The sequence below is a fragment of the Mytilus californianus genome, unplaced genomic scaffold (genome assembly GCF_021869535.1).
Source record: "Mytilus californianus isolate M0D057914Y unplaced genomic scaffold, xbMytCali1.0.p SCAF_6, whole genome shotgun sequence".
NCBI lineage: Eukaryota > Metazoa > Mollusca > Bivalvia > Mytilida > Mytilidae > Mytilus > Mytilus californianus.
This window is the reverse complement of record NW_026262712.1, coordinates 69,813,937-69,826,576: the sequence shown is the minus strand read 5'-3', so window position 1 is coordinate 69,826,576 and position 12,640 is coordinate 69,813,937. Positions and strand designations below refer to the sequence as shown.

Genomic DNA, 12,640 nt, shown 5'->3' with positions numbered 1-12,640 from the left:
AAGTACTGAACATCGGATGACCGCAAGTTCTTGTGGATGGTCAAAAGCACTTGTCACAGAAAAAAATCACATCTCTATACCTGAAACTGAGGTTAATGTACAGAGATATATTTTTTTCTGAGATGAGTTCGTGTGTGGATGATGAATAGATGACAGGAAATTCAACCTCACCGTAATAACTATTATATTGTAGTGATGCAAATCAGTATACACTGGTTTGTTGTTATATATTATATTAATATAACAGTTACATATATATATAATTTTCATCCATTTGTATATCATTCTATTATACTATTCTAATAATAGTGCAGTGCAAGTGCATGGTGGACACTCTTCTGTAAAAATTTGATTTTTCTAAAAGATTGGATATGAGTAGGCATTCATATTTTCCCACAAAAACAATTACAGAGTTACCGGTCCTTGTCTGGATTCTTGAGATATTCTTCCGCATGCTTTAACACAATTTTTCGGTACGTGTGCATAGATATTATCAATGATTTTTTACTTATATATATATATCTAACGACAAAACATTTTCATATTATTAATTTATGTTCTAAACAAAAATATTTTTATCAGTATTCATTGAAGAGATGTATTTATAACAAACGATAAGGAATGTTAATTTGCACTCATTAATATCAGCGTATTTATCATGTTCATAGATCGGTTACAAACCCAAAACGAAAGTTACATAATGGAAATCTAGGCGATAGCAATACATCGGAATGCCCTCACGGTCATCACGATGTAAAAAGGAATTTAATGGGGAATAAACTTGAAAATATTGGTTTGCTCAGGATAAGAGTTTTGAAATTTTACTTACCGGTGTCATATGGTATTTTGAACCCCCTGAAAAGTGAACCCGGGGTCAAAATACTATATGGAAAATTGACCCTGGGGTCATTATACTGCATGGTATTTTGACCCCGGGGTCATTTTTCCCATATGGTATTTTGAACCACACCATGGAAAATTGAACCCCCCTGTTTTAGATAATGAGTATTGCAGATTATCTAATTTACAATATGTTGGCTATGATTTTTTTCTAAATTGGAGGTCCAATATACCATGGCAGGGGGGTAAAAATACCATGGCTAAGTAAAATTTTCAAAACATCTTTTCCGGCATGTTAAATACATACAAACTACTTATTGGAGTATTATTACTACAGTTCTGCCAACTTTTAATAATGCAAATGCGTGAGATTTGGCCAAAATCGTAAAGATCAAAGAGAAAAAACAATAGATCAAAGGAAAATGCTGCCAAATAAGCATGAAAATGTGTGAGTCTCACGCTAAATGCGTTAGACTTGGCAGCCCTGTTACTATGTAAAGGAGTTAGAATAGCTAAAATTTTTGAAATTAGAGGTCTATAGTAGGGGGTTCAATATACCATGACAGGGGGGTCAAAATACCATGGCTAAGTAAAATTTTCAAAACATCTTTTCCAGCATGTTAAATACATACAAACTACTTATTGAAGTATTATTACTATGTAAAGGAGTTCTAATAGCTAGAATGTTTGAAATTAGAGGTCTATAGTAGGGGGTTCAATATACCATGGCAGGGGGGTCAAAATACCATGGCTAAGTAAAATTTTCAAAACATCTTTTCCAGCATGTTAAATACATACAAACTACTTATTGAAGTATTTACTATGTAAAGGAGTTAGAATAGCTAGAATTTTTGAAATTAGAGGTCTATAGTAGGGGTTCAATATACCATGGCAGGGGGGTCAAAATACCAGTAGTTTTACTGAGCCATGGTAATTTGACCCCCTCCCCCTTTTTTACCATGGTAAATTTAACTCCCTTTATTTGTTAGAATTTCAAAGCATTCAAGGTACATGGTCTAGTCATAATGCTTCAATAAGTATTTTGTTTGAAATTTTGTTGGTAAAGTCTTCAGCATGTTCAGAGCACTTATACCAAGCCATGGTATTTTTTTTTATTTCCTATCATGGAAAATAAAAGTACCTCCCATTTTTGTATGTCTGATTTTCAATCTATAATAATCTTTAAAATAATGTATAATGTTCTAATAATTATCTAGAAGGAAAAAAACATGGGGGTTCAATTTACCATGGGGGTCAATTTTCCACACAGGGGGGGGTTTCAATTTACCAGGGGTTGGGGGGTTGGAGGGTTCATTTTACCATAGCGGTATTATGACCCCGGGGTCAATTTTCCATGGGATTCAAAATACCATACAACACCAGTACTGTTTCAAACCAATCACTGATAAATTATTGATTAATCACAGATGATTTATATCATTTATCTTTCAGACATAACTCATCATAGAATCATATTATGATACATAGAATCATTTTATGTAGGGTATATCAAAAGTAATAGACAATGAAGATATCATTTCTATATATCAAACATCAAATATATGCATTTGTGTCGTCAAATAATGAGGTTGAGTATTCTTGTATTGAGATGTATAATGAAGGGTCTTGTTTAATTGTGTAAGACTGAGGTTGATTAGTAATTTCGTCAATATGATTGGCATTTAAGGAGGAGGGAGATTCAAACTAAGTCCCCAAAATGTCTGTGATTGTTTGGTGATCATGGGAGTTGTCAATCATACTGGTACTGTATCATTACTCTTACCTAATTAATTTGCAAATAATGCAAATTGACAAAACTTAAACATAACATACTTGAATCAAATGCTCCAAAGATATAACCTAAATTTTCCACAGTTCATATGTGCATATGTACACAGACAGGAGAATTATAGGGAACTTATAGTATTTCAATGTGTATACATTTTGTATATTTAGTAGCTAGTATGTGCTACTTCCTGTTTTGGAGGCCAGTGCCTTAGGAAAGACTTGGAACAATTCTAATCTTTCCAAAAATTATTATGGTGTGGCCTTACCATTGTTCTCGTTATAGATCCACTCCATCACTCCAGTGACCTGCTGTAACAGGATAATAAACAACCATTCTGAGAGTATTGCATGGCAATACATAGTCCCCTACCGGTTAAAAATTAATTGTACTGGAACAAAATGCTAACTTGATCTATAACTTGTCATGATGTAAACTATATACCAATTATCAAGTCAATATCTTCAAGCATGACGAAAAAAAAGTGTGGAAAACTGATCATTTAAGTGAATTTTCTAAGTCCAAGGACCATAACTCTGCACAAAATCACGAGACTGGAACAAAATTCGAACTTGGTCTGTAACTTGTCATGATAAACTATATACCAATTATCAAATCAATATCTTCAAGCATGACGAAAACAAGAGGCTCTCAAGAGCCTGAATCGCTCACCTGTATTTCAGAGGAGAAGATTTTTAAATGTTAGCAAACTTGATGAACAAATTGTGTAAAATTGTCTTTAAAGGGCAATAACTCCTTAAGGGGTCAATTGACAATTTTGGTCATATTAACTTTTTTGTAGATCTTACTTTGCTGAACATTATTGCTGCTTACAGTTTATATATATCTATAATAATATTCAAAATAATAACAAAAAACTGCAAAATTTTGTTAAAACTACCAATTCGGTGGCAGCAACCCAACAATGGGTTGTTCGATTCATCTGATAATTTCAGGGCCGATAGATCTTGACAAATTAAACAATTTTACCCTATGTCAGATTTGCTCTAAAAGCTTTAGTTTTTGAGATATAAGCCAAAAACTGCATTTGACCCCTATGTTCTATTTTTAGCCATGGCGGCCATGTTTGTCGATGGATCAAAACTTCGGATACAATTTATAAACTAGATACCCTAAGGAATATTTAGTTAAAGTTTGAAGGTATTTGGCCCAGTAGTTTCAGAGGAGATTTTTGAAATAATTTACGACGACAGACGACGGACGACGACGGACGCCAAGTGATGGCATAAGCTCACATGGGGCCCCCGATGAGCTAAAAAGTGTGGAAAACTGAATATTTGAGTGAATTTTCTAAGTCCAAGGACCATGACTCTGCCCAAAATTATCAGACCGGAACAAAATTCGAACTTGATCTGTAACTTGTCATGATAAAACAATATACCAAATATCAAATCAATATCTTCAAGCACGAAGAAAAAAATTGCAAAAAACTGATTTGCTGGACTGACGGATGGACAGACGGACAGACAGACGAAGGAGTGCAAACCTAAAGTCCCCTTCGACTTCGTAGGTAGGGGACTAATAAAATATCAACTTTATCAAGTCAGTGAAGCATAAAAGAGTTTTACATATTTTTGTGTTGAGACTCATCGTTTTACTATAAAAAAAAGAGATGGCATACAAAGTTAAATACTCCTACTTGTAGTACTCAAGATTTTGAATCTTATGTGAACTTAAAACAAAGTAAGTAGAGCATGAAGCATGGTAAATAGGCCAAACTAATCATAATCTTACATCATCCACAGACCTAGATAAAAGTTTGTTTCTTGTAAATTTAAGACAGTTGAGCATACAAAATAAGTCGAAATCTATACTTTCTTATGAAATGACTAGATACTATACATCATCCAATGACTCAGGTAATTCAGATAAAAGAACAGAAAAGTGACAATTTCAAGAAATTTTCAAAGGGCCACAAGTTACAACTTTGCAAAAATCACTCACTTTGAATCACTAATTACCAAATATCTAATCAATTGATTTGAGCATTTCAGAAAAAAAGTGAAGAAGCATGTGCGACAGAATGATGGATGAACAGACAGACGGCTTGATTGGCAGACAGAGTGCAAACTTATATTTCCCTTCCATTTTTCTAGGAGGGGACTTAAAACCAAGTAAAAATGTATGCTTAACTATAAAAATAATCAGTATGATGCAATCAAGACAACTATAAACACATTATTCATTCCATAAAATATTTAATTATATACTGATGATGTACATGAATGAAATAGGAACACATTGGTAAATGTTAGTAATAAGATGTAACAGTAATATCAATAAACAGGAAATAACTGTATTATAAATACACAGCACCAAATGTAAACATGTAGCTCATTACATTTTTTTTTTAACTATATACATTGTATCACATCATTTAACTAAATATCTGAGATATAACTTATATTTCTTGTTTACCAAAACATTGAACCAGCCAGGTTTACCCATCTTCTTTGTAGTAAGATTTTACAATATCATCACCACATGTAAATTACTGCCTAGAATTTTCTAAAACAAGATTGTGTAACAATTCATAACACTGATTAATTGATAAATAACAAAATTATCACAGAAATCTTGAATATCTTATAAACAACTTTTTAGCAACAGTTTTTATCACTTGACTTTACATTTCTGTATCATCCTGAGGAGTTGTCCTGCTTGGTGTAATGCTCTAGTATCTGAAGCTCCACCAATACATTCTCCATTTACAAAAACTCTTGGTACCTGTAATATAGATAATGTTTTATTAGAATTTGTAATGACCATGTGCAACACCGTGGGTATTACATGTGGAGCAGGATAATCTTACCCTTGCAGAGCAGCTGATATCACCCCTGGTTTTTGGTTGAGTTTGCGTTGCTCAGTCTTTATTTATTTTTGTAATGTTTAGTGGACTTTTATTTGTCTCTTCTTTCTTTTTTTCCCTGAGTTTCTCGGTCTCTCTTGACTTATGAGTTTTGATTTTCACTTTTGTATCCTCCACCTCTTTTTTTTTAATAGCTATGAATTAGGAAATACCAAAACATTTTGTATATTAAACAGTATTTGGCTTGAATATTAAAAGGACTACTTACACAAGTTGACTTAAATAAAAAAGATCAATAAAAATATACAGACTTAGTTATCACAAAAGGATTTTGATTTTAGAAATACTTCTTATCAGGGATGGTAAATCAGAAAATATCTTGAAAACTGTAGCCCATATAAGAATAATAAAAAAAACTGAAAAAAAATTATCAGAGCCTGGCACTGTGTCCTGGCATAGTGAACTTAAATTTGTTTTTGTACTTTTTAACTACTTAAATTGAATTTACTTCCTTTAACAGCTAAGTTGTACTAACTGTGTTTTTAAAACTAGTTGTTTTGAACATTGTTTTGTAAGAGTTGAGTTTTACTTTCAGTTTTTTTTCAATGGTTGAGGTGAACTGCCAATTTTTATGTACTATTCAAGTTATACTTACTGTTTTTTGTTTTGTGATGTCAGCTAGAACCTCTTGAACTTTGTGACCAGATTCCATCTTATTGATTTCTATAGCTTTATAAGGAACACCTATCTCATTAAACAATTTCTTAGTGTTCGTACAGTGTATACAAGATGTCTTTGAGAACACTGTTACACAATTATTATGTACATTGTCAAAGATAAACTTGTGCTCCTCTGTATCAAATGTTGGTGGTTTGTTTTGGGACGGTGATGATGACTGCTGTGATCCCATCTTGTCAAGTACAGCTGCAAGATAAATCAAACTGGAAATTAAATATGAAAAAAAAATGTTAAAACTTTTTGAACACAATATGAGCTTCATTGAACCTGTTCTCCCCACAATAAATAGTAAAATCTTAATAGTTAAAATCAGATCATTTGAATAATACTTCAAGAAATGCATGGTGTTTGAGCAAATAAGTTGTGAGTTTGAGTCCAGCTCATGGCAAAGTGCATTCTACTGCTGATCTTAATTGACTGGGATTTCTAGTTTCCTGAATTGGTCAGTGGTTCTCTTCTGGTACTCAGGTTTTGTCCACCAAGTGGCATTAAAGTGTAAACACCAACAATCAATCAACAATTCTAGGGTCAGTGTCAAAGAAATGGTTCTTGTCATCCTTCTGTACTGATTTAATAACATGTCTACAGGATTACAGAATGAGTTGTAATATATCGTTTCTGCATTTTATTTTTTAAATCATGGCACATAATTTGGGATAGTAAGTACTTAGGAAGGTGAGAATTTCATGGTTCTTACTAAGACAAGTCCATGAGTCCTGAACTCATCATTTTCTGAACTGATGAATCCAAAGACGATCAAGATTGTACAATTTTGTTTCAGCTGAGCACAGATATCATTTTATAGCAAAATTTCAAAAATTAATCTAAATTTCCTTTCTTGGCGAAGAGACTGAAATAATGAATAATAAATGGAGAATGTGTCCCCATGGACACAGATGATGCCCCCGCTTGCATACAACATAATAAAGGGACATAACTCAAGAACAATAAAAGTGACGCTACCCAAATTTGTACTTGATCTGAGTTTTGTGGTAATAAGTATTGTGTAAAGGTTTCATAATGTTTGGTTGGGGCAAATAAACTTAAATTAGAGAACGGAAACTAAAAATTTTGCATTTTTTTCCATTTATAAAGAGGCATAACTCGAGAATGATTAAAGTGACCCCACCAAAATTCAAACTTGATCTTTATTTTGTGGTAATAAGCATTGTGTATAAGTTTCATAACATTTGGTTGAGGCTAACTTAAGTTAGAGAACGGAAACTAAAAATTTTGCAATTTTTCCATTGATAAAGGGGCATAACTCTAGAACGGTTAAAGTGACGCCACCAAAATTCAAACTTGATCTGTGTTTTGTGGTAATTATCATTGTGTATAAGTTTCATAACATTTGGTTGAGGCAAACTTAAGTTAGAGAATGGAAACTAAAAATTTTGTAATTTTTCCATTTATAAAGGGCATAACTCTAGAACAGTTAGAGTGACGCTACCAAAATTCAAACTTGACCTGTATTTTGTGGTAATAAGCATTGTGTATAAGTTTCATAACATTTGGTTGAGGCAAACTCAAGTTAGAGAACGGAAACCAATTTTGGGACGTACGTATGTACGTACAGACGGACAAGGGTAAAACTTAATGCCCCCTCCGCTACAGGGGGGGCATAATAAAAATAGTTTTCTTCTCACTGTTATAAAAATAAGGAGATGTGGTATGATTGCCAATGAGGCAACTATTCAACAGAGTTCAAATGACCTGAATATATAAGCATAACAATTTTATAGGTTACCGTACAGCCTTCAACAATGAGTAAAACCCATACTATATAGTCAGCTACATGTATAAAAGGCTCTGACATGAAAAAATTGAAACAATTCAAAGGAGAAACAGATGGCAGCATTTTTTACGGCTCATTTTCAACTTAAATCAATGTTCAATCTCAGTTTATAAACAACAAATTAACAAATGTTTATCAATAATGGACTTTTTATGAGGTCAATACGTTATATATGGACCTGTTCAGATTATATTGACGAGGACCAAGTCCGAGTGTCAATATAATCTAACAGGTCCACATAACGTATTGACTGAGTGAAAGTCCTTAATTTATATATTACATATGTAAATGTAACAGCCACTATGTTCCGTCAGTTACTTTGTTCCGGCGGAACTTTTCAACTAGTTATTTCGTTCCGATGGAACTTTCCAACTAGTTGTTTTATTCCGAGTGCAGTCGAAAAGTTCGCGAAAAAAGTAGCTAGTTGAAAAGTCCCGGAACAATGTAGCTAGTTGAATAGTTCTGGCGGAACAGAACAACTAGTTACATCTTTCCGAATATACCATATTTCGTCCTTTTTGTAGAAAGAGGGGGAAGAATGAGTATCAGTATATATTATGGCAAAACATTAATTTACAAGAATACCCAACGCACTGAAATGGGTTTCTTTGGGGACAAATATGCAAAATTTAAGTTGTATTTCATAGCTCACATAAAACGGAATAAGTTGCATTATCATGCAATTTTAGTATTCATAGTACCCTCAAGAGAGGGAAGAATACCCCCCTCCTCATGTGGTTCTTTGCATCAATTCTCCAAATGGAACTTTGTGGCTGGTTGATAAGTTCCGTTGGAACTTTTGGGCTAGTTTGTTAGTTCCGGTTTTGACTTATTTGCCAAAGAGGAACTTTGTGGCTAGTTGATAAGTTCAATTTGACTTTTGTAATCAGTATCTTGGTTTCCCTTTGAAAGGTTCAAATATAATATGTTGGCAGTTGCGCTTTTGCGGTGCATCAATTCTCCAAATGGAACTTTCTGTCTGGATGATAAGTTCCGTTGGAACTTTTGGGCTAGTTTGTTAGTTCCGGTTTTGACTAATTTGGCAAAAAGGAACTTTCTAACTAGTTGATATGTTCCGTTGGAACTTTTCAACTAGTCACTTTGTTCCGGTGGAACTTTTAAACCAGAGGAAGAACAAAGTAACTAGTTAATAAGTTCCTCCGGAACATTTCGGCTAGTTAGTTCTTTCCGCCCGGAACTTTCCAACGTCAGAACAAAAGAGCATTTACATTAACAGTGTATTATGGAAATTACTTCAATGTTCTCTCAGTGTATTTTGCATTGTATTTTGCAATATTTTTAATATTGACCATCAATATATACCGGTAATAGAAATAGAAACATAGCGTATTTTACGTTGTATTTTGCAAGATTTTTAATATTGACCGTCAATATATATATAAATAGAAACATAGTGTCTATATACTTAAATACCCTTTGAATCACATGATCGTAATAATCAATGAAAAAAAAGAATGCTACACCATATCTTATTTATATGCATATCTACTGATGAGTTTCAAAACCCCTGGATGCACATCTTGTTCAGTAGTTAATGATAAAAAATGTAAGCTTTGGATTTTAATGAACGTAATCTATGTATTACTGGTAAATTATTATGTCAGGGATTTCGTTATCACAAATTACTTAAAACCTTTACTAAATTCTTCCATAGATATAAAGATTTGGTTTTGAAGTTTGGTTGTACTTGTAGAAAACTTATTTCAAACAGGATAGCACATCCTCATTTTTACGGAGATGTTGTTTTCCGAGCCCGGAAATTTAGAAATGATCCTGGTAAACTTATCGATCCTTTAAATAAACTTATGCGACAAGGTTACCAATTCAACACTGTAATTAGATCTTTGAATATTGTTTTTATTGGTATTAATATTGATTTTGTTATCAGTAAATTAAAATCAAACTAAATATTATTGTTATATACATATGCACATTCATGGCTCTACAATCTGTCGATACCTGTATCTTGGCATTGCACAAGGTCATGTTTTTCTCTGGCTGTTTATGATGTCTTTACACTAAATCCATTGGATGTTGGATGTGTGCTGATTGATAATTTAGTCTTACATGCATGATTTTTTTTTTATTAATTGTTATTGGCTTTGAACTAGCTGTCAGTAACTGTGAGTACTCTCAGATCTATGCTAAGTGTCTTTTTGTTGTTGGGATGTACAAGTACCTGTCCACGTCCACTTTGTGTTTTTGTTAGATGTATTTCTATTTGTATCCATCTGATGAGTTAAGCCTTTTTCAACTGATTTTTATAGTTTGTTCTTATGTTGTACTGTTACACCACTGTCCCAGGTAAGGGGGAGGGTTGGCGCCTTCAAACTAGTTTAACCCTGCCACATTCTGTATGTGCCTGTCCCAAGTCAGGAACCTGTAATTCAGTGGTTGTTGTTTGTTGCTGTGTTACATATTTGTTTTTCGTTCATTATTTTGTACATAAATTAGGCCATTAGTATTCTCGTTTGAATTGTTGTACATTTGTCATTTTGGGGCCTTTTATAGCTGACTATACGGTATGGGCTTTGCTCATTGTTGAAGGCCGTACAGTGACCTATAGTTGTTAATTTCTGTGTCATTTGGTCTATTGTGGAGAGTTGTCTCATTGGCATTCATACCACATCTTCTTTTTATATATATTCGTCACTTCCAACCTACATTGAGTGAATTAGTGAAAAAGCTTCATGCTATACTGGACAAAATATTTGTTAAATTAAAATCTAATTAGTTGTCACCATCCCTTTACTTGTACAGGAATTGAGGTTAACTTACCTAAGGAACATAAATTATTTCTAGACTGCAGAATGGTGATCCTGAAGATGTCTGAAACTTTAATAGTGCAGGGATACAGGCACGCTTCTATCTGGTAAATGACCTCATCAGGGCGTGCCTAATTGACAAGAAATGATTCCAGAAATAACCTACTCACAGTATCATGAGTATGAATCTATGATATGGTGGACTCTTTTTTATATACTTCAGTTGAAAGGATCCTAGCTTACTGTGCCAGGGAACCGGCATGTAATTCTGGTTTAATATAGGTGTATTTTTGGGAGGAAATTACTTCATTGTTACATCAATAAAAAGAAATAAGGTTCTACAACATGTTTACATAACATATATATACTAAGTCTATTTGTCTACAATATTTTAGTTTTTAGTATTCCTGTCTTTTTAAGTTCTTTGTTGAGAAAAAAAATACTCCTATGCATGTCTTATGATTCTTTGAAACAAATCTTGCATTTAATCTATAAACTCAAAACATTTCAACCTCAAATTTACCTCAAAAACTTGCCTGTTTTATATTGACCTTTGCTGGTACTTGGACAATTTTTTCAAAAGACGGACTAGACTTGACAAATATTCCGGATTATTTTTTACCTTAATAAATTAAAGTTATATAGGATGTCAACTTCCCATGGTTAAGTGAAATGTCTAAAATAAATGCATGTATGTGAAAAATTTGTCTTTCTCATACTACAACCTTCTCTGGTGATTAATTTCAGATGAAAACTACTATTGGTCTTGTTCCGTTCAGTAGCTGCAATTTGGTGTACCCTAAGAAAATTGCAAACGTAAACAACCAACATGGAAGTCAGCTGATTTCCTGTGCCAAAGTTTTATAAGAATTTGATAACACTTATATATTGTACAAGAAACATTGTCACACAAAAATGTGGACGAAACCTGATGAAGTGTTATTAACAAATGCTCTTTGGTACGAAATACTCATGAACATCTCAAATATAAAAAAATATTTTTCCACTTCCAGGTAGCATGACACATGTATCTGTGTATATCTGTATTTGTTGCAGGAGGTTACTCTTGAATCATCTTTATTGTCAGTAATCCATATTATGTTATGCTGGTAGCTATGGTATTATTTTGTTGGTTTATACCTCTAGACAATGCACCTTATTGCTATTTGTCTGCTATTACTGGACATCACAAAGTTTCCTGTAAAATTTTGACGTCACAATAGAAAATGTCTGATACCACAAAGGAAAAGTGATTGTTGTATGACGTCAATAGTTCAAGTGTCGCAGATTCTCAAATAGCGATAAGGTCTATTCTTAAGGTTGTTTATCATCTAGATAATATGAGGCAGGCGTTACCTGTTTTATTATCAATGTCAAACTCCCTCTCTTTACTATTGTTAGAGCTAATTTTTATACGACCGCAAAAAAATTTTTGTGGTCGTATATTGGTATGACGTTGGCGTCGTCGTCAGGTGTCGTCCGAAGACACATTGGTTTTCGCACTCTAACTTTAGTTTAAGTGAATGGATCTCTATGAAATTTTACCACAAGGTTCAATACCACAAAAGGAAGGTTGGGATTGATTTTGGGGGTTATGGTACCAACAGTAAAGGAATTAGGGGCCAAAAAGGGGCCAAAAATAAGCATTTTTGTAACTTCCAGACAAAACTTGTGTGTTAGTGTATTGATCTCTCTGACATTGTACCACAAGGTTCCATATCACAAAAGAAATGCTGGGATTGATTTTGGGGGTAATTGCCTCAAAATTTTAGGAATTAGGGGGCAAAAAACAAGCATTTTTCTAGTTTCATGACAATAACTTGTGTGTAAGTGTATGGATCTTTCTGAAATTGTACTACAAGGTT

General features: G+C 33.3%; 2 protein-coding genes across 2 annotated transcripts in view; one reads left to right on the top strand and one right to left on the bottom strand.

The window, feature by feature from the left end:
• Nucleotides 1-4,825: 4,825 nt before the first annotated feature.
• LOC127705138 (glutaredoxin-2, mitochondrial-like) lies at nucleotides 4,826-11,351 on the bottom strand. Its single transcript, XM_052209389.1, has 3 exons — nucleotides 11,299-11,351; nucleotides 6,112-6,397; nucleotides 4,826-5,374 (listed from the first exon to the last, which is right to left on the bottom strand). The coding sequence occupies exons 2-3, from the start codon at nucleotides 6,364-6,366 to the stop codon at nucleotides 5,264-5,266; spliced, it is 366 nt and encodes a 121-aa protein (XP_052065349.1). The 5' UTR covers nucleotides 6,367-6,397; nucleotides 11,299-11,351; the 3' UTR covers nucleotides 4,826-5,263.
• Nucleotides 11,352-11,590: 239 nt separating this feature from the next.
• The window catches only part of LOC127706423 (TBC1 domain family member 9B-like), a 49,166-nt gene continuing 48,116 nt past the window's right edge, over nucleotides 11,591-12,640 (top strand). Inside the window, 1 exon segment of the mRNA XM_052211053.1 lies at nucleotides 11,591-11,734. Coding sequence (XP_052067013.1) covers nucleotides 11,691-11,734 — 44 coding nt within the window. The 5' untranslated portion in view covers nucleotides 11,591-11,690.

Excerpts from the sequence above, each read along its gene's own strand:
- LOC127705138 (XM_052209389.1), bottom strand. The coding sequence starts at position 6,366 with ATGGGATCACAGCAGTCATCATCACCGTCCCAAAACAAACCACCAACA. Across the intron at positions 5,375-6,111 it reads ACATCACAAAACAAAAAACA|GTACCAAGAGTTTTTGTAAA; the intron begins GTAAGTATAACT and ends TCTATATTACAG.